This window comes from Tupaia chinensis, unplaced genomic scaffold (genome assembly GCF_000334495.1).
Source record: "Tupaia chinensis unplaced genomic scaffold, TupChi_1.0 Scaffold000133_1, whole genome shotgun sequence".
In the NCBI taxonomy this organism is placed as follows: domain Eukaryota; kingdom Metazoa; phylum Chordata; class Mammalia; order Scandentia; family Tupaiidae; genus Tupaia; species Tupaia belangeri.
The window spans coordinates 3,359,098-3,384,702 of NW_006159602.1; the positions used below are offsets into that span (position 1 = coordinate 3,359,098).

The 25,605-nt window shown below is 37.0% G+C and overlaps 1 protein-coding gene and 1 pseudogene across 2 annotated transcripts; both read right to left on the minus strand.

Moving 5' to 3' along the window:
- Positions 1–940: 940 nt before the first annotated feature.
- AP5M1 (adaptor related protein complex 5 subunit mu 1) lies at positions 941–25,377 on the minus strand. 2 transcript variants are annotated; one of them, XM_006144856.3, is made up of 8 exons: positions 25,014–25,376; positions 18,293–18,938; positions 11,297–11,524; positions 7,689–7,828; positions 6,408–6,493; positions 6,192–6,310; positions 3,961–4,057; positions 941–1,270 (listed from the first exon to the last, which is right to left on the minus strand). In XM_006144856.3, the coding sequence occupies exons 1-8, from the start codon at positions 25,085–25,087 to the stop codon at positions 1,188–1,190; spliced, it is 1,473 nt and encodes a 490-aa protein (XP_006144918.1). In that variant the 5' UTR covers positions 25,088–25,376; the 3' UTR covers positions 941–1,187. The 2 variants fall into 2 exon arrangements, with proteins under 2 accessions (XP_006144918.1, XP_014441904.1); XM_014586418.2 differs by lacking the exon at positions 11,297–11,524 and having other exon boundaries at positions 25,014–25,377.
- On the minus strand, positions 15,838–16,022 carry LOC114007167 (uncharacterized; annotated as a pseudogene).
- Positions 25,378–25,605: the final 228 nt, after the last annotated feature.

The window sequence follows — 25,605 nt, forward strand, 5'->3', positions numbered from 1 at the left end:
AGGGAAAATGTGTTACAGAAGACTGAAATAAGTTTAAATGATACTCCACTCACAGAGTGCTTTTGATTTTTTTACTCAAACTTATCCACTAATAAATTTAAATTTAACAAAACATAGAAAAAACAATACTATATGTAAATTATCTTAAAAGTTTGGCTATAGACATTGAATAATCACAAAACACTATGCTCATCTTCTGAAGAAATCCTACTCATCTTAATATGCCTTTTGACATCCTAAGCAAAATGTTACTATGGTATATTAACAAGCTTACTTTAAAAGTATCTCTAGAGAAAAATACCTTAAATAGAATTATGCAGATTCTGTTAGTCAATAGGATAATTCTGATTAAGTATACTATTTAAGCAACAATCCTTTGTCACCATTGGCTGTGTTTCTAATGCAGTCTCTGATATGCTATAACCATAAACTATACTTAGAGCTTAGTACTTAGGTTTGGAAGGGCAAATATAACAGTTTTTTTTCTTGCTCATTATGTCGAATCCACTGGGAGGTGCGCTTGAAGGTCTGCATTGAGGAGTTTGAGCCCTTATCCAGGAAGGCTCAGTATTCAAAGAAGGCTGTGATTGATTAGTTATGTCTGCCATAGGGCAGGAAGGAACATGTGTGGCAGGCAGATCTAGGACTTGTCTAAAATAAGCTAAAATGAGTCACCACTTTTGTGTATTCTTAATCATACTGGTATAAAATCAAAGGATAACAAAATTGGAAACACTAGCCTTTAAAATGTCCTTTACTGTATCAGACAAAAAATATTAAGAGTGTTTTTATCTTTTTTGAGAGTTTTTTTTTTTTTTTTTTTTTTTTTTTTTTAGGGGGCGCGGGCTTTTCACAAAAAGAAAGCGAGAAATCACCCCCAGTGGGGGATGGACACGCTGCAATCCCTTCTCTTCCATTCTCCTCTCGGGATCTTGGGCTCGCATGTACACACGCCCAGTGTGAGTTTAAGTCACCAGGTCCGGGACTTGAACCACAGTTGACTACATGGGAGTCCAGCGATATAGCCATTATGCCAACTGCTGGTCCCAAGAGTGATTTTATAATTAAGTCATCCGATGATTTTTTTTCCCTCCCACTCAATGGTTATATGCATTTATTAAAAATAAGGCTATGATTTCAATGAAGCTATGTTTTCACTATATAAATTCCATTTAAATGTGAGAAAATTATAGTAATAATGATCCATATGTTACTGGAGCAGGGGCTTTAGAATTCCAGATGTAATAATCAGAAGAAATTAGTTTCCGGTCTAAAAAAAGAAAAAAAAATGAGATTAATGGTAAGACAACTGTATCTTAACAAAAATTTAAGAAGGGAGCAAAGTCATGATTTCTTCAAATTATGGAAAGCAATCATTTCAAGTTAATATTTTGAAATATTCATTTTAATTCTACTTTATCAAGGCTTTATTATAACTTTTACCGCTTAACAAATATGGGCTCATTCAATACTTAGACAATTTATCTCTGAGCTTGAGAGATGCTTCACTTATGCCACGTCTGTTTCTGGTGGACTATTACTTCAACTTCTAAAACATTAAACACTGTTTTTTGGTTTCCTTTCTGTAATCTTTACACCATGGTCTTGATTCTGGTCTTCCTGTTCTTCACCCATTCAAAGTGTCAGAGATAATCAACACTCAGCTTTCTAGCAACATTCTAAATAGGTTGCTTCCTTAGTTTTCAATGATATATTCTAATCAAATTTAAGTCTTTTGCTTTAGTAGCCTTGAAACCTTAGACAAATGCTACCCTCTTTGAGCTCAATTTTTCAGGTTTGTAAAATTGATATAAAAGGGGCCAGCAGGTGGCATGGTGGTTAAGGGAGCTAGAATCCCACATGGCTGACCACAGTTCAAGTCCTGGACCTGGCGGCTTACTTCCTTGCTTTCTCTCTCCCTTGCTTGCTCACTTGCTTGCTCTGTTCCTCTCTGGTTAAATTAAAACATAAGTAAATGAATAAAGTTAAATAAAATTATTCGCTTTTTTCTTTTGAGAGTTATTTGCTATAAAGCACATGCGCTCGCCAGCCAGACAGAGACAGAGAGACAGAAAGTGAGAAATCATTCCCCGGGGGGATGGACACACCGCAGTCCCTTCTCCTTCATTCTCCTCTCAGGATCTTGGGCACACACGCACAAGCGCCTGGCATGAATTTAAGCTGCCGGGTCTGGGACTCGAACTGCGATCGACTACGTGGGAGTCCAGCGACATCGCCATTGCGCTAACTGCTGGTCCCCAAATAATTCTTTAAAAGACCAAAAAAAATGATATAACAGAAGGTTATTAAGGCACTGGACTCCCTCATGGCTCACTGCGGTTCAAGTCCTGGACCTGGTGGCTTAAAAATCACACTAGGTGCATGTGTGTGAATGCCCAAAATCCCAAGAAGAGAATGGAGGAGAAAGAATGGGGGCACAGCCATCTCCCCTAGGATGTGAAGTCTCACTCTTCTTCTCTCTCTCCAGAAAGTGCACGTGTTCGATGACCAAAAAAAAAAAAAAAAAAAGATATAATAATGCTTATTTGCAGTTAGACATACAAATTCTTCTTACGTATATTATTAAATATCCAATTCAGTCTTTTATACCTTTCTTCTTCCTGCCTTTCTTCATAATGGCAAGAATATAGTGTGGTGTATGTATATAAAATCTTCTTTTTAAATTTCAGAACCTAGTAATATTTAGAGGCAATGCACCATATTGTTAAACAGACAGGCTCCATAGCCAATAGCTCAAGTATGAGTCCCAGTTCTGCCATTTACTAGCTATGTGACCCTAATCTCTCATTCTATCAGTGTCCACATTTGTAAAATGGAGATAGTACTTACAGTGGGACTGGGAAGATTAATGAGCTGATATACACAAAACACTTAAGACTATGCCTAGCACACAGCAAGCAATAAATGTTAGGTACTATCATTTAAATTAGCATCATTGTCAAACTATTTTCAGAAGTTGTATATTGTGAATATAAATTTTATTGTCAAAATTACAGAAAATAAAGGCTTTAAGCAGTTGTATAAATAGCAGTCATATTCTGAAACCAATATGAAGATTGGTTATAATGATCAATTTAAAATGAGCTCTTTATCCAATATAGTTTATTTCAAGCAGCAGATATAACTTCCATCCTATATGAAAATTATAGCAATTTTAGTCAGTATTAATAAAATACTTGAAATAGTTTAGATATTACCTGTAAAGATGATATATTTCCCATAGATAATCTAGAATGTGGTCTATTTACACTGAGATAAAACCACTAGTTTATTCAGTGTTATGGCTTCATAAAAAATGTAAATATTCTCCCAATTAACTTACTGAAAGCAGGAAATTTTCTATATGGCTCTCTTGGCAGAACAGAGAAAGTGATACATAGTTTTTATTGACTACAATATATACTAAAAACATTTTCAATTTTTTAATAATAATATCTAATATCAAATCCATGTGAAGCACTTATTCAATATAATCTTATTTAAAGCTCATAATAATCCTAAGAGGTAAATAACACTATCATTTCCATATCATAGATGAGGAAACTAAAACTTAGGTTCATGAACTTACCCAACATTACACAGCTAATGAAATACTGGAGCCAGATTCAAACTCTTACTCTATCCAGCACCGAAGACCTACTACTACCACTGTATAAAACAGTTTATTACAACCAGACAGAACAAAGTAAATTTAACTTCTACTAAAGCACCTCTATATCTCAATCCTTGTTGCTCATCCAGACCCTTTTATACACAGGAGAAGGCAGAGAAAGGGTCATGTGAAGTTCACAAACTGTTATGCAGGGTGAGTTGAAGCCAGAATTTTATAAATTGGGCTTACTCCCCAATCTTTTAATTCTGTTAATTTAAAATTTACCTTAGGTAATAACTGCACATCATTTTAATTCCCTTAAGTTAATTTGAATCTGTACAACTTACGTGTACTTATTTTTGGTTTTCCTGATGCAAAAACTTGAACTGAATGCTGATCCGCATAACACCCAGTGAGTGTGTAATCTAAGATCTTAAAATGAAGCTAGAAAAAGGAGAGAAATATACTGAGTTAAGGTGGCTATTTGTCAAAAAATCTGGTCACATCTTTTCCCTTACTTTCAAAGAATTTATCACACACAGTTCACAAAATGAAAACCATTAATACTGAACCTGAATTGCATGTGTGGATACATGCTGATACTCACACACACTTTTTTCCTCCTTGCATTTCTTTGTAAAGGCTGCCACTATAAACACATAACAGCCATCTCACTAACATAAACTCCAATCCACACTCCAAGGTATTTCCACTTTACGAAGTGGAGAACTGAAGTTCAGTGTGGAAGCAAATAGCATCCCAGCATGTAAACAGTGAGCTGGTATTTCAACTCAAGCTGGTGTCCCTTTCCCTATGCTGTCTGACATACTGTACCATCTCTTCCACACCTAGGGTATATTTTAGATCATTATTCCTTTACAGGCAGGAACACAAACACCTTTTAGTGAAACACAAGAAAAATGCTACTAAACAAACACATCAGTTTATTTGCTATTTGGGGCAAGAAGCTGCTCTACTTAATTGTCTAGAAAACTAAAATTGAACTCTATAGAACTAAGCTTAGAAGTTACTCCTTCTGGGGCCAGCAGGTGGTATAGTGGTTAAGACGCTGGACTACACAGCCGACTGTGGTTTGAGTCCCGGACCGATGGCTTGAAATTTATGCTGGGCATTTGTGTGTATGTGTGTGTGTGCCTGTGCCCAAAATCCCAGGAGGAGAATGGTGAAGGAATTGAGCCATGGCCATCCCCTATGGTGGGTGATTTCTCAATTTCCCTCCCACAGTCTCTCTTTCTCTGGCAAGTGTATATGCCCTAACTTTAGGCCAAATCTTTAAAAAAAATAATAAAGAAAGAAGTTACTCCTAAGTCAGCTTTGTGGCTCAGTGGTGAAGGGAGCCAGATCCCATAGGGCAGCTTGAAAAATATGCTGGGCATATTCTGACAGGATAGAGCAATGGAGAAGACGAGATTGAAGTGCTTTCTACTCCCCCACCACCTGGTCTCTTTCTGGAGAGTGCATACACCCTCTGGCAATTAAAAAAAGAATAATAAATGAATTATTACTGGTATATTTCTGACTTCACTACCACTTCCCCTGAGTTTATGCATTGATTTTAATCTCTCTCTTTTTTTTAAGAGAGATTTTTGCTATAGGGCGCATATGCTTGATGGAGACACTGAGAAAGGCAGAGAAATAGAAAGCAAGAAATTATCCCCCAGGGGGATGGCCATACTCTCCTCTCAGCACTTTGGGTATGCATGCATGCATTCCTGGCATGTCTTTTAAGCCACTGGGTCCTGCACTCAAACCCTGTTGGTCACATGGTATCCAGTCACTCCAACCTCCATGCCATCTCCTAATGAAGAATGAAAAACAACTTCAACCAAGAATTCTATACCTGGCAAGATTATCCTTCATATGGGAAGAAAAGACAAAAACATTCTCCGACAAACAAAACCTGAAAGACTTTACAAACACCAGTCCAGCTCTCTAAGAAGTTCTTCAAGAGTGCTATACCAGGAAAACTAAAGACAGACACACAGAAATAAAAGTCCAAAAAACAACTAAGAAAATGGCCAACTTAATGGTAGGGACAAGTCTGGAACTGAATGTTAACTTCCAGAATTTAGACAGAAAGATCAGACCACAAACAGAAAGAGACATTAATAACATGAGACTGAACTGGTGAAATAGAATTTATGACTTTTGACTAAAATATGACTGATTTTCTTCTATGCTTTGTTTTCCAGACTTAAGGTTTTTTGTATTCTCTTGAGCTATTGATAGGTTCATCTACCTACTATATAAACAGAATCCTAATCTTTTTCCTGCCTTTAAGTCTTAAGCAAATTTATCTTAACATTTTATGATTTTAATTTATTAAAGCTAAAACTGTAAGCTATATAACCTCAGCTAGGTGCTACTTTATAGTATGTTCATTCTACTCACTGAGTTTTATACCTAAAGTCAAACATGTTCACAGATATGTATATATCAGCTAAACTTGGTACTGAAAGTATTTAATTAAGATTTATTTTTGTACATCAACAAAATGTGGAAAAAAAAAACACAAAGGAACGGATTCTAATGTAATAAGCCATACCAATAAGTTTACCTTTAAATATGCTGTACCTCCAATACAAATCTGGTCAAATGGCTGCTTCTCTTGATTCTTGGTTCCAAACGTTATAGTTCCAGAAAGATTGATTTCCATTGATTTTGGAAACTTCTGGCCTAAAAACAAATGCATCTATCAACTATTCTAAGTTAAGTAGATTGTATAGCAAATGAAATGAAAAAAAAAAAAATCAACAAACAAAACCTTGCTTACCAATAACCCAGATTAATAAGCTTTTCTCTCGAAATACTTCAAGCTGGCCAAAACTAATTTTGTATTCCAAATGTGTAATTGGACCTCTTTAAAAAAGAAAATGACAAAAATAGAAAAAAAAATGATTACAGATAAGGAATTCTAAGAAATTAAGTTAAACCCTCCTCCTACTACTATTTAATACCAGATGGTATAAAAGTAGATCTGTTTTCAAGTTGGTAGAACAAATAGAACAAATAACAAATACTGTAACACACATCAAACAAACAAACAAACAAACAAACAAAAAACAAAAAAACAAACCTAGAAACCACATAAACATTTTTGGTGATGATATACATTTAATTATTTTTCCTAAAGGCAGTGATATAATTATATAGACTGTGCTAACAGAGTCATATGGACTGACATATTATGAAAATAACTATGCTGCAGAATAAATTGAAAAGTATAACTGATGAGGTAACAATTTTAAGATACAATTAACTAATTTACCAGGTTGTTGACCACTGGGGCTTGTTTTGTACAGAGCCCACAGAAAATGATAGAAATTAAGCTGACAGTAAAATAATCCTTGAGGAAGCTACACTTAATTTACTAGCAAGTTTAATTGAAAAGAAAAAATGAAGACTCATTTGAAGGTAAAGTGATCATTTTATGACTGTGTTTTGGCTTAACATCAGCGTTAATTTAGGGGCCAGCAGGTGGCATGGCAGTAAGGTCCTGGACTCCCACATGGTTCACTGTGATTTGAGTCCTGAACCTGGTGGCTTGAAATCATTCCAGGCACACGTGTGTGTGTACCCAAAATTCCAGGAGAAGAAGGGAGTGCAGCCCGGCCATCCCCTCTGGAGGGGAGGGGTGACTTCTCACTTTCTTTGTCACTGTCTCTGTCAAGCGCATGTACCCTACGGCAAAACCTTAAAAGAAAAAATAAAACCACACACATTAGTTTGAATAACTAATTAGTTATTAGACTAGTTAGATTTTTAAAAATAGTTATTTAATTTTATTCACTTGTTTTAATTTGACCTGAGACACACATGCAGAGAGAGAGAGAGAGAGAGAGAGGGAAAGTGAGAAAGCAAGCCACCAGGTTCAGGACTGGAACTATGGTCGGCCATGTGGGAGCATCCAGCACCTTAACCACCACACCACGTGTTGGTCCCCGAATTAGTTAGATCTTACAAGGTTTAAATAGGCAAATAATTTACCATGGGGCAGTGGAAATACATCAAGGAAGGTAGAAATCATACTTTTCATTATATTATTTATTCCTACCTATTGTAAAAGGGTATATGAGCTTCACAAAATTCAAAATTATTTTTCACACTTTCATGAAGTTTTAAATTAATTGCTATTTTTAGTTGTACTTCTTCCTCTTTCACTTGATAAAAACCCAAAATTGGTGGGACAGGGACCTGGAAACAAACATAAACAAACTTTTATACAATTCTCAGGTTTTGGGTCTAAAATACTACTGGTGATTGAAAAAAACAAAACAAAACAACCCTAACAGTAATGTGCATTATATATATTGTGTGTGTGTACATGATAGTCTTTATATACAGATATGGCCTTTAATGACTGATGGGTTATTACTCCATATTGTTTTGATTTACAGAAGTGATAATCTACATTTCATTCTCGGTGCAGGGATTCTGTTGCCAGAGATAAAAAGGTGACTTACAAAGGTATACTATATATTCTTGTTCCTATCATTACTTGTCTTTGCTCTATTCCTTTAGGTTCTCTTATCTGCACAGATTATGAACTGGACATAATGATTATTGCTGCCTTACCCACAGTTCCTGCTGCTTCAGCTCACAATCCCTGAGTTCAACAACAGTTTATTCAATTGATCATCACTGATTGAAGTGGAAACAATCTGTAGGCTAGGGTGAGCCAATCATTTTTCGGGGCATCTCAAGTAAGACACAGACTACTTACTTATACAGTATAGGTCCTAGAGGTGTAAGATCATGTGGAATATGAGATCAGTTGAAAGAGGACATGGAGAATAAATTTGAGACAGACAGCATGGCACTTGAATACAGAGTAAAAATCACTCTATATTAAAATAATTTTAATTTTCTGGTTTTCGTCTCAGTACAACTTGGTCTACTTTTCTTACCTTCAATACAGTGAGACTGTCTTTTGCATTCTCAAAATAAATTTCCTTACGCTAGCTTGAATAGATTTTGCTAACCTACTAACTCACAATGAAGACATGAAATAAATAGTACAGGAGAAAAGAGGGTGGGCTTTGGAAATCTGGAATATTTGGGTTCAAATACAGGAGCTGCCCTTGTGCAAGTCATTAAACTCTCTGGGAACTTTCCTTGTCAGTACAGTGGGGGATAATACCTACCTTAAGGATTGCTAATTAGTACTACACAAAATACATGTGAAGTGCCTAGGACAATGACTCAAACTAGTTATTCTATAAGCAGTAAGTTGCTATTAATAATAATAATATATACATTTGTAACTAAGGTTGCCTGAGACTAGAGGTATTTTATGTTCATGATTAAAATCATGACTAAATCATACCAGCATCTATCCTGTAACCATGTACTCCTTATGCAAAAACATTAAAAGGGGTTAGCAAGTGGTGTGGTGGTTAAAGATGCTGGACTCCCACATGGCCGATCATGGTGTGAGTCCTGGACCGGGCAGCTTGTTTTCTCACTTTCCTTCTATTTTTTTAAAATTTTTTAATTAAAAAAATAAAATTGAATAAAATACTTCAAAAAAATTTTTTAAAATTAATGACTTTGAAATGAGTACTATATATGCCAGAGAAAAAAGAAATGAATCTTCATTTTTATTTATCAACTATCATCTTATAAATAATTCATGAATTCTCATTTGGACGAAGAGTACAAATGATTTGCTTATCAACAGTACAACAGATTTGTAATCTCACTGTATCGAAGGTAAGAAAAGTAGACTACGTTGTACTGAGACTAAAACCAGGAAATTAAAATTATTTTAATATAGAGTGATTTTCACTCTGTATTCAAGTGCCATGCTGTCTGTCTCAAATTGTACTGTTGATAAGCAAACACAGTACTTATAAATATAAAGATTAATAAAGTTTCAACTTTTCCATGGTTGCTTACCTGGGAAGTATAGTGGCACAAGTTGAATGATTCTAAAGGTGGAGTGAATGGAAATTTATAAGGCCCACTAAATGCAGAATCATCCATTGCATCAATGCTACTAGAAGTAAGAATGGCAGAGTCAAGAGAAGTCACGCAAGGATGAACTAGAATATCTTGAAGTGGAGATCCATTGGTGGGGAGACTCAAGCTGATGGTAACATTTGGCATGACTCCTTCCAAATCACACTGCGATACAAACGAGCAATTATTACCAAGATCTCAGAAGCATTTAACTTGTGCTTGAGCTGTTTTTTTGAATTTATCAGTCATTTTTCTCTAATTTAATTCCTCTTTCTCAGCATTATACTCCTCACCTTCTGTGTTCTGATGAATGGTTTTATGCTGTCAGATACCCAAGTCAGAGAGACCAGAAGACTTTTTATACAAGGGTACTTAAAAAAGTTCATAAAAAAAAATTAATATGAGTTAATTTTGGTGTAAAAAAACGAAACACATGCATGGTTTTTTTCATAGGAGTGTTTTCCATGACCTTTTGAGGATCCTGTATCACCAACGCTGGTTACCTCTAAAACACTTTTTAAAAAGGTATTTTAAATTCACTGACTTCTCCCCATTCCTTTTTGCAACCACACTGCTGTAGCTTTTACGGTTTCTGTTACAGTTCTCTGAATACAGCATGGCACTTGAATACAGAGTAAAAATCACTCTATATTAAAATAATTTTAATTTTCTGGTTTTCGTCTCAGTACAACTTGGTCTACTTTTCTTACCTTCAATACAGTGAGACTGTCTTTTGCATTCTCAAAATAAATTTCCTTACGCTAGCTTGAATAGATTTTGCTAACCTACTAACTCACAATGAAGACATGAAATAAATAGTACAGGAGAAAAGAGGGTGGGCTTTGGAAATCTGGAATATTTGGGTTCAAATACAGGAGCTGCCCTTGTGCAAGTCATTAAACTCTCTGGGAACTTTCCTTGTCAGTACAGTGGGGGATAATACCTACCTTAAGGATTGCTAATTAGTACTACACAAAATACATGTGAAGTGCCTAGGACAATGACTCAAACTAGTTATTCTATAAGCAGTAAGTTGCTATTAATAATAATAATATATACATTTGTAACTAAGGTTGCCTGAGACTAGAGGTATTTTATGTTCATGATTAAAATCATGACTAAATCATACCAGCATCTATCCTGTAACCATGTACTCCTTATGCAAAAACATTAAAAGGGGTTAGCAAGTGGTGTGGTGGTTAAAGATGCTGGACTCCCACATGGCCGATCATGGTGTGAGTCCTGGACCGGGCAGCTTGTTTTCTCACTTTCCTTCTATTTTTTTAAAATTTTTTAATTAAAAAAATAAAATTGAATAAAATACTTCAAAAAAATTTTTAAAAATTAATGACTTTGAAATGAGTACTATATATGCCAGAGAAAAAAGAAATGAATCTTCATTTTTATTTATCAACTATCATCTTATAAATAATTCATGAATTCTCATTTGGACGAAGAGTACAAATGATTTGCTTATCAACAGTACAACAGATTTGTAATCTCACTGTATCGAAGGTAAGAAAAGTAGACTACGTTGTACTGAGACTAAAACCAGGAAATTAAAATTATTTTAATATAGAGTGATTTTCACTCTGTATTCAAGTGCCATGCTGTCTGTCTCAAATTGTACTGTTGATAAGCAAACACAGTACTTATAAATATAAAGATTAATAAAGTTTCAACTTTTCCATGGTTGCTTACCTGGGAAGTATAGTGGCACAAGTTGAATGATTCTAAAGGTGGAGTGAATGGAAATTTATAAGGCCCACTAAATGCAGAATCATCCATTGCATCAATGCTACTAGAAGTAAGAATGGCAGAGTCAAGAGAAGTCACGCAAGGATGAACTAGAATATCTTGAAGTGGAGATCCATTGGTGGGGAGACTCAAGCTGATGGTAACATTTGGCATGACTCCTTCCAAATCACACTGCGATACAAACGAGCAATTATTACCAAGATCTCAGAAGCATTTAACTTGTGCTTGAGCTGTTTTTTTGAATTTATCAGTCATTTTTCTCTAATTTAATTCCTCTTTCTCAGCATTATACTCCTCACCTTCTGTGTTCTGATGAATGGTTTTATGCTGTCAGATACCCAAGTCAGAGAGACCAGAAGACTTTTTATACAAGGGTACTTAAAAAAGTTCATAAAAAAAAATTAATATGAGTTAATTTTGGTGTAAAAAAACGAAACACATGCATGGTTTTTTTCATAGGAGTGTTTTCCATGACCTTTTGAGGATCCTGTATCACCAACGCTGGTTACCTCTAAAACACTTTTTAAAAAGGTATTTTAAATTCACTGACTTCTCCCCATTCCTTTTTGCAACCACACTGCTGTAGCTTTTACGGTTTCTGTTACAGTTCTCTGAATACATCCAGACTGCTTTCTTCTGGTTTCCTTTGGTTCTGTATTACTTTTAAAGACTTTCACTGTTGGGTTCCCATCTACCTCTTTCATCATTTTCTACCACGCAACTTATGCTGTAGACATACTGATTCTTACATCTTTCTGAATAAATCACTGTCTTATAGTATCATGTACAATGTAAATGCTATTCCCTCTAGCTACAGTGTTTTTCTTCCTGTAAACACTTCATTCTTCACGTCTTACCTCATTTAGCCTTACATTCTGTGTTTTTACCACTATAGACTCTATGTGCCATGAAGAGAAACTCAGGATCTTCTTCCACTATGTGGTCTGAATTAGTTTGCCAATAAGAGCTACTTAGAAGAGATTTTGAAAGGAGAAAGGAAACAGAAGCCATTATTCTTAGGAGGTCATAAAAGCTAAATTATGACAGGTTCACGGAGATGGCACTCTTGTAGACCTTCCCTTGAATTCCAGCTTTGAGGATGTAAAGGACACTGCAGCTTCTCAAACTTCTCTGTGAACTTTGCTTTGTTTACTTACTACTCCAGCTTTCAGAATGAAGTCATTAGTGACTATTTCTGTAAGCACAGCCAATATTTCCCCAGCTCCTCTTTAACTGAATAAGCTGTAATTCTTACATTAAACACCTTTTCTCCTATAAATCTTGTTAGTGGCATTTTCTGACCCAACCAGACTTACTTGTGTGTATAAGCTAGAAGTCACAGCTCTCTTTGTACCTCAACTCTAAATTGGTGTTTACTTTTTAAAACACTGGATCAAGCTGGCTGATTGAACCATATACAGGCTTAGCAAGAGATATCTATCTATATATAGCTATATAGATAGATATATTTTAGTTGAACCTAGCAGGCATAATGCTTAATTCTAAATGCACTATTATATATGCAGTCTGCACCATGCATTAACCTATAGGTATTTTTGTCTCTCTGTTTCCCTCTTAATGCTTAAAGTTCTTTAAAACCAAAAAGTGTTGTTATACTTTTCTTTATGTCTCCAGTGCCTATACCACCTTGCAATCTGTGACATACTCAAAAAGTGATTGTTGCGTAGTTGGTTATCTTTTACTAATTATACATCTTACTTTTGTTTTAAATTCTAATATGAAGTGTTTCACTGTTTTTTTTTTTTAAGAGGTTTTTGCCTTGTGGCATGTGTGCACACTGGAAGAGAGAGGAACAGACAGACAGAGAGGGAAAGTGAGAAATCACACCCTGGGAGGATGGCCATGCTGCAATCCCTTCTCCTCCATTCTCCTCCCAGGATCTTAAGCATGCATACACACCCAACAGGTGTGATTTTTAAGCCACTGGGTCTGGGACTCGAACAGCAGTCACCCATATGGGAGTCCAGTAATGTAACTGCTATGCCATCTACTGGTCTCTCACTTTGTTTTATCTACTGCTTGACATATATATGAATTCATAAATGTACTTGCAACACAGTATAAACATTTAAAGAGCAGGGAGCCATTATGACCAGTATCACATGTATAATTAGTGTCTTATATTTGTCTTCCAGTGACAGTTATGATGTCAATTACACTGAAAATAAAAACACCAAAATAAAGATTAATAAAGTTTCAACTTTTCCATGGTTGCTTACCTGGGAAGTATAGTGGCACAAGTTGAATGATTCTAAATAAAAACACCTTACTAAAATAGTTTAAAACAGATTTTACTGATCCAACTTTTAAGTCATCTGTTACTTTACGTGAACTAGTAAGAATAAATGAGTAGTTTTGTTCTCTGATAGATTTTTAGAGATAATGAGCAAACATTAATGATAACTACTATTAATGTTAAAAATATTTGGTCTATGCTTATTACATTATCTGCTAATAGTCTTTTTTTTCTTTTCTTTCTTTTTTTTTTTTTTTTTTTTTTTTAAAGTTTACTGTAGAGCATGTGTGTTCATAAGACAAAGAAAAAGAGAAATCATCCCTGGGGGGGTAGATGGCCACACCACAATCCGTTCTCATCCATTCTCCTCTGAGGACTTTGGGCATGCATGGACATGTGTCAGGGGTGATTTTCAAGCCACCAGATTTGGGACTTGAACTGCAAAGTAGACCATGTGGGATCCAGCTGCCTTAACCTCCTTGCCATCTGCTGGCCCAAGGGTCAGAGAAACAGCAATCATAAAACCACCAACAAATTATCCCCTATTTAGACACTTAAACTGCTGGATTATCAGTCACTTACCATATCCATCCTATGAATAGAAGGAATTTGTATACAACTCTTGTTTTTTAGAGGGTTTTGCCATAGTGTGTGTTTGCTTGCTGGAGAGACAGAGACAGACAGTGAGAGGGAAAGTGAGAAATCACCCCCCAGGGAAGATGACCACACAACCACATGCATCAATCATGACTGCTATGCAACCAGGTCCAAAACTCAAGCCAGTCAGCCATGTGGGAGTCCAGCGACATAACCACTACGCCATCTGCTGGCCCCATGTATACAGCTCTTTAAACCAAACTGGCACATGTAAATCTGGCCCTTAGAACTAGAGAGTAGAAAAATAGAAGGCACTTAAGAGTTTATTGCCTTTTTTTTTTTTAGGTTTTTGCCATAAGGCACATGCACTCCTAGAGAAAGACAGAGAGAAGGAAAGTGAGAAATCAGACCCCAAGACCTTTTTAAAGTGAGGAAAGATTCACATACTTGCGTGACTTTTCCAAAGATAGAAAACTAGTGGACCAAAAGTTTAGTTTATTGGGTTCACCAGGCTTTCTATTGGATAAGGACAAGATGAAGATAATTTATTTTTTATTTACAGTAAGCTTCATAATAAAACTTCTCAAGTGCTTAAAAATTACATGGCTAACAGACTATTTATATTCAACTTTACAAAACATAGTACATAGCTATATTCCTATCTTTTTAAAAAAAAGTTTACTTATTTCTTCCATGAGCAGAAAGAGAGGGGCACCCCCAACAGGGTTTTCATGCTGTTATCTAAACCCCAGCTGGCCAGGATCATTTGCATGCCATGTGTGCCCAGATTGCACAGGGAGCCGTGGGGATATGAACCTAGGACCTTTCCATATGACCTCAGCACCGTGGAGCACTGAATCACCACTGTACCACTACAGCAATCTCCCTCAACCATTTACTTAGAGGTTTTTTTTTTTTTTTTAATTTAATTTTTTTTTTTTTTTAAATCACAGCAATTATTGAGAACACCATTTTGGCAAGATATAGTATCATCAAAAGAATGTAACTGAATCTTATGTTGAAGGGCATCGAACCATGGCTGACCATGTGGGAGTCCAGTGCCCTTAACCACCATGTCACATGCTGGCCCCAGAATAAAGTTTTACTAAAGAAAAACATTCTCCATCATGATAATCTATGAGGACTAAAAATAGGATCAATCAAAAATTGCTATAAGCACTAAGCCAGCATCAGTCTATTTACTGAGATATTTAAATGTTATATTAATTAGCATTATATTACATATAACATATCCCATTTACTGCCTTAAAATAAAAACCAGAAATGGTAAATTTTCATACTTTTATTTCATTGGACCTCCTTTTTTAAAAAGAATTATTTTATTGAACTTTTTTTTAAATTTATGTATTTATTAACTTTAATTTGACCAGAAAGGAAAAAGAGAAAGAGAGAGAGAAAGCAAGCCTCCAGGTCCAAAATCTGAACTGTGGTCACCCACGTGGGAGTCCAGCGTCCTTAACCACCAAGCCACCTGCTGGCCCCTATTTCACTAAATTTATGAGAAAAAAGTTCAACTACTTAAAAGACTTATAAATGACATAATCTATTAAGACCTCAATTTTGGAGTGATTTACAACAGCTCTTTCTAATAAAATGAAAAACTCAAATGTATTTTTGACCATGACTGAAATGAGTTTAAAATAAATCCAAAAACTTAGGTATCTTTACATTGAAAAAGGAAAACAAAACAAAGACCTAACTTCTGTCAGGACTGTTCTAATTCTGTTTTTCAATTAGCAATAATCACGCCTCAGATAAACCTCATTGGCTACGATACTGCCACTGCGCAAAGCTCTAATTCTGTTTCTGAAATCCACTTTTAATCATAGGGTTTATACAAAGTAACTCAACATTAAGTCTGATGTACAAAAAGTTATATTCATTAATTTTATTTTTTCGGTTTTCTTTAATGCCAGAGGGTACGTGTATGCATAGGGGCAGGAAAGGGGGGCAGAGAAGCCTGACCATCTTGCAATCCTTTTTTCCTCCAATTCTCTATCCCATCAGGACCCTGATCACATGCATGTCCACCCAGCATGTTTTTCAAACCTCCGGGGCTAGGAGGCTGATCTCGGTTCGTCACATGGGATCCACCTTCTTCTGTGTAACACTAAATCCTGGGGCCAGCCCTAGGCTACATTCATAATTGCAAAGAATAAAGGAGGCTATCAGAAAAATAAAGACACCTGAGAATACTATAAATATAGACTTACTTAGAAAGTTTACTTAGAGATTTTTTTTTTTTGGCCAGGAGACATATACACTTGCCAGAGACAGACAGAGAGACAGAGAAAGGAAGAAGCAACCCTCAATGGGGCATGGTCACACTGCAATTCATTCTCCATTTCTCCATCTTGTTGGGCTTTGGGGTATGTGGCCATGCCTAGAATGTTTTTCAAGCCACTGGGAATGGGATTTGAATTGCGTGGTCAACCATGTGGGATTTAGCTCCCTTAACCACATGAGGCTGGCAGAGAATATTTGATCATTATTCAACATGGCATTAATCATTCCTTACTGTATTATTATTCCCATCACCTTTTCTTTTTACTAACCTTAAATCAGATAACTCTATATTAACCTACTGCCTTGTTTAAATAAAACAAAAACTCTTTGCATCAGCCAGGTAGCACGGTTAAGGCACCTGGATCTCACATGGCTGAGTACCCGGTTCAAGTACCAATCCTGGCAGCTTGAAAGATACATTGGGTGTGGAGTGTGTGTCCATGCATTCCTGCCCCAAATCCCAGAAGAATGGAGGAGAAGGGACTGCAGTGTGGCCTTGAGCCCTGGGGGATGATTTCTCACTTTCTCTCTTTTTCTCTCTCCCCTCTTATGGTGAATGCCAAGTGCCCTATACATGACCTATAAAAAAATAGCTCTTTGAAATGATTTTAATATCACATCAGAGATTTGTCAAGTTTACGCTTCTAGAGAAAATGGAAAATACATGTGGTGATTTAAAAATATGTTCACAAATTGTTTGACCCTACTCTTTCCAAAAGGTGGAGCCTAATTCCATACCCCCTAAATGTGGTTCAGACTTGGTGACTTACTTCTAGTGAATGGAAAGAAGTAGAAGTGATGCTATGTGACCTCTCGGTGTAAGTAATTAAGAATAGCTTCGCATATCTCCTTATCCTTCCTTCCTCTCTTCTGTGAAGCCAGTTCCCAAGTTGTGAAGATATGTAAGCAGTCCATGTAGAAAGGAACTGAGGTCTCCCCTCCACATAACCAGCAGCAACTTGCCAGTCATAAGTGAACCATCTTGCAAGTAGATGTTCCAGAACTAGTCAAACCTTTATACAACTGTAGCCCCTACTGTAATCTACCATGACCCTATAATAGCGTAACACTCTTCACTAGAATCCCTACCTAAGCTATTCTTAAAGTTCTGACCTACAGAAACTCTAAAAATAACAAATGTTTATTTTGGGGTAATGGAACAATTCATTGTACAGCAACAGATAAGTAAAATAACCAGCAAGGCATGCAAAACAATAAGATTATAAAATTTCCCATGACTGGGACAAGCAGGTGGCGTAGTGGTTAAGGTGCTGGACACTCCCACTTGGCCGACCACGGTTTGAGTCCCAGACCTGACGGCTTCCTTTCTCCCTTTCCCTCTCTCTCTCTCTCTGTGTGTGTGTGTGTTTCTCCCTGGTCACCTCTCTCTCTCTCTCTCTCTGTGTGTGTGTGTTTCTCCCTGGTCAAATTAAAAATAAATGAATAAATAAAATTAAATAAATAATAATTAAAAAAAATTCACATGACTATAACTGCTAATGACTACTGCTTAAGATTTAGGAAGTCTTGAGTTCATATCCTGGGGCCTCCCTTTGCACACTGGGCAAGTATATGTGTGCTCATGATGTGGTTTGGCTGAGGCTGGGGGTCAACTGCAGTATGAGAACCCTATTGGGGGTGCCTTTCTCTCATTAAAAAAATAAACTTACAAAGAAAATCAAGAATGCTATTTAACAATGTAAAATACAATTAGCAAGTTTTGCTTTGCTCCATGTGCTAAGTGATACAATAATGCAAATAACAGAGAAAAATCTCACCTTGCAAGTAACTGTTCCAACAACTTGCCAGGTATCTGCTATATCCTGCTTATCATATTGCATGGATTTTACCTTTTCTGTGATGGAAATAGAAACCTGTGGTTTTCCTTTGTACGTTCCAGCTCTCCAGGCTGGCTGTTTTTGTGGGTGAGTCACAGAAGCAAAGTTAATATTATCCAATGAATTCTGGAAGTTGGCATCTAACATAGTGCCAAATGGACATGCCTGTAGAAGTAAGTCAGGTAACTGGTTCAATTTTGCATTTAGCTCACTGTCACTTTTTTGACCCGAGTAAAGAAAATCTTGTATCCCAAAAAGCAGTTCAAAGCCTTGTGAAATTCCACTAATGTTAATTAACGGTGGATGAGGGGAGAGAGTTTGTTCAACTAGTGGAACACAAGCATATATCATGCTATTCTTTAGAAAAGCAACAACTGGCCAGAGCTCTTCACCTCCTACAGTGAGTCCATAGATGGATGTTTTATTGATGTGTGAACAACTATCACGACTCTCCATGAAGTCCTTATCATCATCCAGTAATCTAAGTTCAAAAAGTACTGCTTTAAGAAAGGGACCATCTTCGGGAATAGGCACATAACTTGCTCCATTGAAGATTCTGGCTCGTTTTTCAACAGTTGGATACCGCCTGCATTATGAAAACAGAAATATAAATGATTCTTCCAAGTAAAATCAAAATGGAAGTACTAAAAAAAAAAAAACAAAAAAACCTAACACAGAGGGCAAACAATAACAATAAAATATATAACAACAAAAAAATACATATACACACCCACAAAACCCAACAATCACAGGATTACATATTAAGTCCCTACTACAGTTACTGTTTCAAACATGGTATTTTGTCAAATGATAAAGGGTTATTATTACTGTAAATGTTTAATTCACTTTATTTATTTATTTATTTTTTTGGAGAGGTTTTCGCTATAGGGCGTGTGCGCTCGCCAGACAGACAGAGAGAGACATAGAGACAGAAAGCGAGAAATCACCCCCCAGGGGGGATGGTCACGCTGCAATCCCTTCTCCTCCATTCTCCTCTTGGGATCTTGGGCACGCACGGGCATGCACCCGGCGTGAGATTTAAGCCACCGGGTCCGAGACGCAAACCACGGTCGACTACGTGGGGGTCCAGTGACATAGCCATTATGCTAACTGCTGGTTCCCTTTTATTTTTTAAAATAAGTAAAGTATATTGGTTCTAAATCAAAATCCTTATGTCTCAAACATCCAAGACTCTCTGTTGGTATGTAAGGAGTATATATACCTGGACCATTTTAAGCAACTATTAGAATATTTTCCCTTTCTGAATCCATTTTAGTAGAGTGGGATTAAAGAAATGGTTCAATTTAACTTTTCACAATTTTGGATTCATGAGTTGAAATGATACGTGCTAAAGTAAGTGTTCTATTCTACCCAATCTATGGTGAATAACAGGTACCATGAGCCTTCTTGCCAAGCCCTGATTTTATTTTATGAAAATAAGACTGTTTTAGTAATAATGGTTTATCTATACAGTCTTGACAAATACAATGAGGTAATAAAAAAGGAAGAAAATTTGAACAATCATTCATAGTTTGTATGCTTTGGGTTCAATGATACAATGATATGTTACTAATTCATCGTTTTTTTTTTTTTTAAAATAGAAAACACAGGCCAGCCCTATTGCCTAAGGATTAAAGGAGCAAGACTCTACACCGCCAACCATGGTTGGAATACTGGCATTGGCAGCTTGAAAACCACATTGAACATATGTATGTGGCATGCCCCAAATCCCAACAGGATGGAGAAATGGAAAAGAAGGAATTGCGGTGTGACCATACCCCACTGTGCGATGTTTTCTCTTTCTCTCTCCCTCTGTTCCTGTATCTCTCTCAGGCAGTACATGTACTCTCTGACAAATAAAAAACATAATGGAACAACAAAACAGAAAATGTTTTTGCTCACATTTTCTTTTCTTTTTAAAATTTCGATATAGAACATGTGCACTCCTCAGAGAAAGACAGAGAGAGAGAAAGTGAGAAAACACCCCCCAAGACGGATGGCCATATTGCAATCCCTTGTCCTCCATTTTCCTCTCAGGATTTTGGGCATGAACACACATGCACCCAGTGTGTTCCTGAAGGCACCAGGTCCAGGACTCAAAGTGCACAGTTGACCATTTTGGATCCAGCTGTCTTAACCACTATGCCACAGGCTAGCCCCAGGTATTATTTTTTGGTTCCAAAACTACTTTTCTTCCCATTTCTAAAGCCATAACAAAGCTATCTATTAACTAGTTATTAATTTTTCAGTAAATCACCCAACTTCCCTAAGCCTGTTTTCTTAAGTGTAAAATAAAGGATGGCACAAATTGGCAGTTCTTATCAAGAGTCAAAAACACACCTGGCTAAAACTATGTTTTTTTGCTAATAAATTACTGACGTTTGCTACTTTTTTTTCTTTTTTTTGGAGAGGTTTTTGCTATAGGGCACGTGCGCTCACCAGAAAGACAAGAGACAGAGAGACAGAAAGCGAGAACTCATCCCCCAGGGGGGATGGCCATGCCATAATCCCTTCTCCATTCTCCTCTCGGGATCTTGGGCACACATGCACATGTGTCTGGTGTGAGTTTAAGCCACCAGGTCTGGGACTCGGACTGCGGTCGACTACATGGGAGTCCAGTAACATAGCCATTAAGCAACTGGTGGTCCCACTACTAATTTTTAAAAGTGAAAATAAGAATGTATTCAAGGTCATCCACATACAAGTGAACACTGTTCACATTCTGATGCATTTCCTTTCTTCCTTTCTTTCTTTTTTAAATTGCCAGGGGATGCTTAACAGTTACTAGTTTCATGCACTACAGAGGCAGATGGGAGAAGAGGGAGAAAGTACCCCCCAAGGAGGCGTGGTCACACTGCTATCCCTTCTCTTCTACTTCTCCATCCTGTTGGGATTTTGGACAGTCACATACATATGCCTGGCCTATTTCTCAAGCCACCAGAGCCAGGACCTGAACCACAAATGGCCATATGGGATCTGCTTCTTCTGACCACTAGGGCATGGGGCTGGTTCCTGATACATTTTCTTGATTGAGAAAAGGGACAAATTAGCTAGCATACTAGTAATTGCCTAGTAAGAAAATGCCATTTCTAAGTCTCGGGGTAAGAATAAAGACTAAATTCTAGTCCAGTATCTTTTGCTTTAGTTATCTAGAAGATAATTAAAGTTCTTAAGTATAAAAAAATTCATAATTAAATGTAGAACTAAGAAGTTTATCTGGGGCCTTGCACGATGCCTCTATGTATGCTTGATAAATGTCTTGTTGGATGACTCAACCTGTCATTTCAAATTTATTCTACACTTTTTCTAAAACAGACTCAAATCTTAAGTGGCTCTACAACTACAGGGTACAATATCAACCAAACACAGACTAAAATTGTTGTTATTACTACCTGGACAGCAAACCTTTAAACCAGAATAGAAAACAAGTATTGTTGTTGGAAATAAGTAGTTAGATAGGGAAAAGCTCATTTGCTTTCTCATGTCTTAAATGATGGACAATAATCCTTTGTCATATATATGGAAAACATACCAATACATATTTATTTACTTTAACATCAGCCCCAAGAGGTGAGAGAATTGAAAATAATAAAATAATTCATCCAATGATACAGAATAAAAGTGACAAATCAATTATTTGAACCTACTTGCTGCCTCTTTAGGGATATCATAAAGCTTACCTGAATGTACCTGAATTTTTCTTCTAATATATTATTCTAAGCACAGTGGGAAAACATTCTGAGACCTAGCATTACTTCTTCAAAGGGCTCTTTTTAGATAGTAAAAGTCTTACCTCTATTATATTACCTTTATTACATCTTATGATAAGCTACAAAGCAACAGATAAAAACAATAAACAGTACAGAACTGGCCCAAAAAATACAACAAAGATAATAGAACTGAGATAGGCCAAAGTTTATATGGCAGATATAATAAACATTGTCAACAGCCCCAGAAATAAATGAAGAAAAGATAATACTACTTGGAAGATATTGTTAAGAAAACTGACCCTCAGTATAGAGAAAAACAAAATGGGGTTCCTCCTGAATGCCATATCCAAAGAGGGGGGATACAGATGGAGGATTAAAGATCTAAATATAACACATAAAATTGTAAAGTTAAGAGATGATAATATAGAAAAATATTTAGGGGTAATAACCATAGAGAAAGACTTCAACAAATTCTCAAAAGTATTAACCTACTTTGCATCAGAATTAGTCATTTCTGTTTAACCAAGAGCAATATAAAGTTAAGTGACAATGATAAATTAAAAGAAAAGTCTGTATTATCTATAATAATAAATGATAGGAATAATACATGATGAATACATGATGAACTCCTACAAATCAACGGGAAATAAAAAAAAAAAAACTTCAGTAATGTTCAAAGAAAAAAATGGGCAAAAGAATATGAACAGACAATTCATAGAAGAGGGAATCCAAAGGACTAGTAATCATTGCAAGACAAAAGAGTGCAAATTGAAAAAAAAGGATGCCCCTTATTGTTAAAAATCTGAATAAGTGTTAGGAAAGAATGGAGATATAGGAACCCTTTCTTATTTCTGGTGACTGTGTAGATAGGTGAAAGCATTCTGAGGAGTTCATTATTTAGCAGTATTTAGTCAAAATCAGTTTAAATATGCCCTCACAGACAACTGGAAAGATCACTGCTAGGGAAAAGGGATAGGTGAAATGACGAGGAAGGTGATCCATGGAGTCCTACAGAGCAAGTGGAGGCAATGGCCTGTATCTGCCCTGGCCAATACGGTGGACACTAGCCACGTGTGAGAGCAATATAAAGTTAAGTGACAATGATAAATTAAAAGAAAAGTCTGTATTATCTATAATAATAAATGATAGGAATAATACATGATGAATACATGATGAACTCCTACAAATCAACGGGAAATAAAAAAAAAAAAACTTCAGTAATGTTCAAAGAAAAAAATGGGCAAAAGAATATGAACAGACAATTCATAGAAGAGGGAATCCAAAGGACTAGTAATCATTGCAAGACAAAAGAGTGCAAATTGAAAAAAAAGGATGCCCCTTATTGTTAAAAATCTGAATAAGTGTTAGGAAAGAATGGAGATATAGGAACCCTTTCTTATTTCTGGTGACTGTGTAGATAGGTGAAAGCATTCTGAGGAGTTCATTATTTAGCAGTATTTAGTCAAAATCAGTTTAAATATGCCCTCACAGACAACTGGAAAGATCACTGCTAGGGAAAAGGGATAGGTGAAATGACGAGGAAGGTGATCCATGGAGTCCTACAGAGCAAGTGGAGGCAATGGCCTGTATCTGCCCTGGCCAATACGGTGGACACTAGCCACGTGTGGCTATTTAATTATGATTAAATAAAATGAACAATTGAGTTTCTCATGAATTCTCAGTTACATTAGCCACAGTTCAAAAGCTCAATAGCCACATGTGGCTAGTGGCGATAATATAAGCCGGCACTGATTTAGACGTCTCCCCTTCCCATCACTGTAGGAATCCCACTGGGTGGTGCTGCTCTAGATGAACACAAAGTAACATGGATGTTTCTTAAAAATGGTGGGGAGAAATGGGAATGAAGTCTAAAGCACACTTAATTATGTAATTTGAAAAATACACACACAAATACATACAAATAAAATGGTAATATGAAACATATGAGAGGGGAGGGAGCTGGCAGTTACAAGTAGGTCTGAAAGGAATAATATAAATAAAATGATGGGTACCTTTAGTGAGCCAATAAGGACGATGAGTCATAGAATACAGAATATTATTAACTTCCTGTATTTGAGGTCCAACAACACAACAAATATAAGCCAGTTATCCTGAGGAAAAAATGGTTAAATGCCAACTCTGATGCTCTCAAGTAACAAAATTGTTTGAGTTGCTAAGATGGAATTTTTCACATCTTCAATGCCAACCACATTTCACTTATAATGATAATATAGTCATTTTTACCCGTCTTAATCTCAATTTTACCATGCCTCTCCACTATAGAGCTTTCTTCAGAGAATGAATTGGTGGCAAAAAACGAACTGTCAACTGCCACTAAGAACAAAAGGAAGAATACTGTAGATCACCGGACTGCCTCCAGCGGTCTACCAGTTATTGTATAGTTTTCTGCACTGAGTGATTTTGATACGATACGGTAAATTCTAGAAGTGGGACCAGGCCAACTTACAACATCTACAAAAAGGTGGACGTGGTTTAATTTTTTTACTTTCTTCAATAATTACAGGCTGTAAACTAATGATTTCTCCCAATGATAAATTGTTAATATGAAAACAACAGTCTGATAACAATTCAGCAATGATTTTTTTTTCACAAGAATAAGTTGAAATGTCTGACTTTATCATTAAATGTATTAAGTGTGCTAAATTTCCATTTTCTTTCACCATCTTCACCAATCCTACGTGATGTTTATTTTAAAATACAAAACTAACGTTAGAAGACATATCATGTTTAAGGTGTGCCAGAAATCAACACATCTTATTCTTATACGACACTGAGGAAAGACTGTTAACATCTCTATTTAATAGAGGAAAACAAGAGTGAAGTAACGCGACTATCTGTGGCGGACGCGGACTAAAATGCATCAAAAACTATGCTGGAATTTATCATCCGTCCCCCGATCCAGCATCCCGGGGATTCAAACTTGCATTTACCTGGAAAATCTCACAGTGCCACCAAGAGGAGTTCCGGGTTCGTGGCTTACAAGCCACACTGCCCGCTGGGCCATGGTAAGGCACTAAAACATCAGCTCATGTCATAACTAAGGGTGCCGCCGACGAAGACGGTAGGCTTTCGCAGATAAGCTCTTACCAGGAGGCCCGCGGCTCATCCTGCGCCACACGCGGGGCAGTTCAGAGAGAAGCTAGCTCCCTACGGAGAGGCGACTAAAAACCTCAGTCCCTCCGGCTCAATACACATCACAAAAAGTCCTAACGAGCCGCACCTAGAATCCTGCCAAACTTCCTCAGCCCCAACAGCCCTAGTACTTTCTTCCTCTAAATGCCACTTCCGGGACGGTGGCCCGCAAGGATCAAGGCTCCTCACGCGCCAGCGCGACGAGCCTCTCTCCGCTTCGCCCTCGCGGGCCCCTCCCGACAGCCTCCCGGGCGCGCGCAGCCCCACTTCCGGCGTACGAGGCGGTGACAATGGGAGCGGCGCGGGCGGCGCCGGGAGGCAGCTGACAGGCGTCTGCGGCTTCGCTTCATGGCCGCTCTCCCGCCCCGCCTGGGGGCTGTTGGGAGGGGG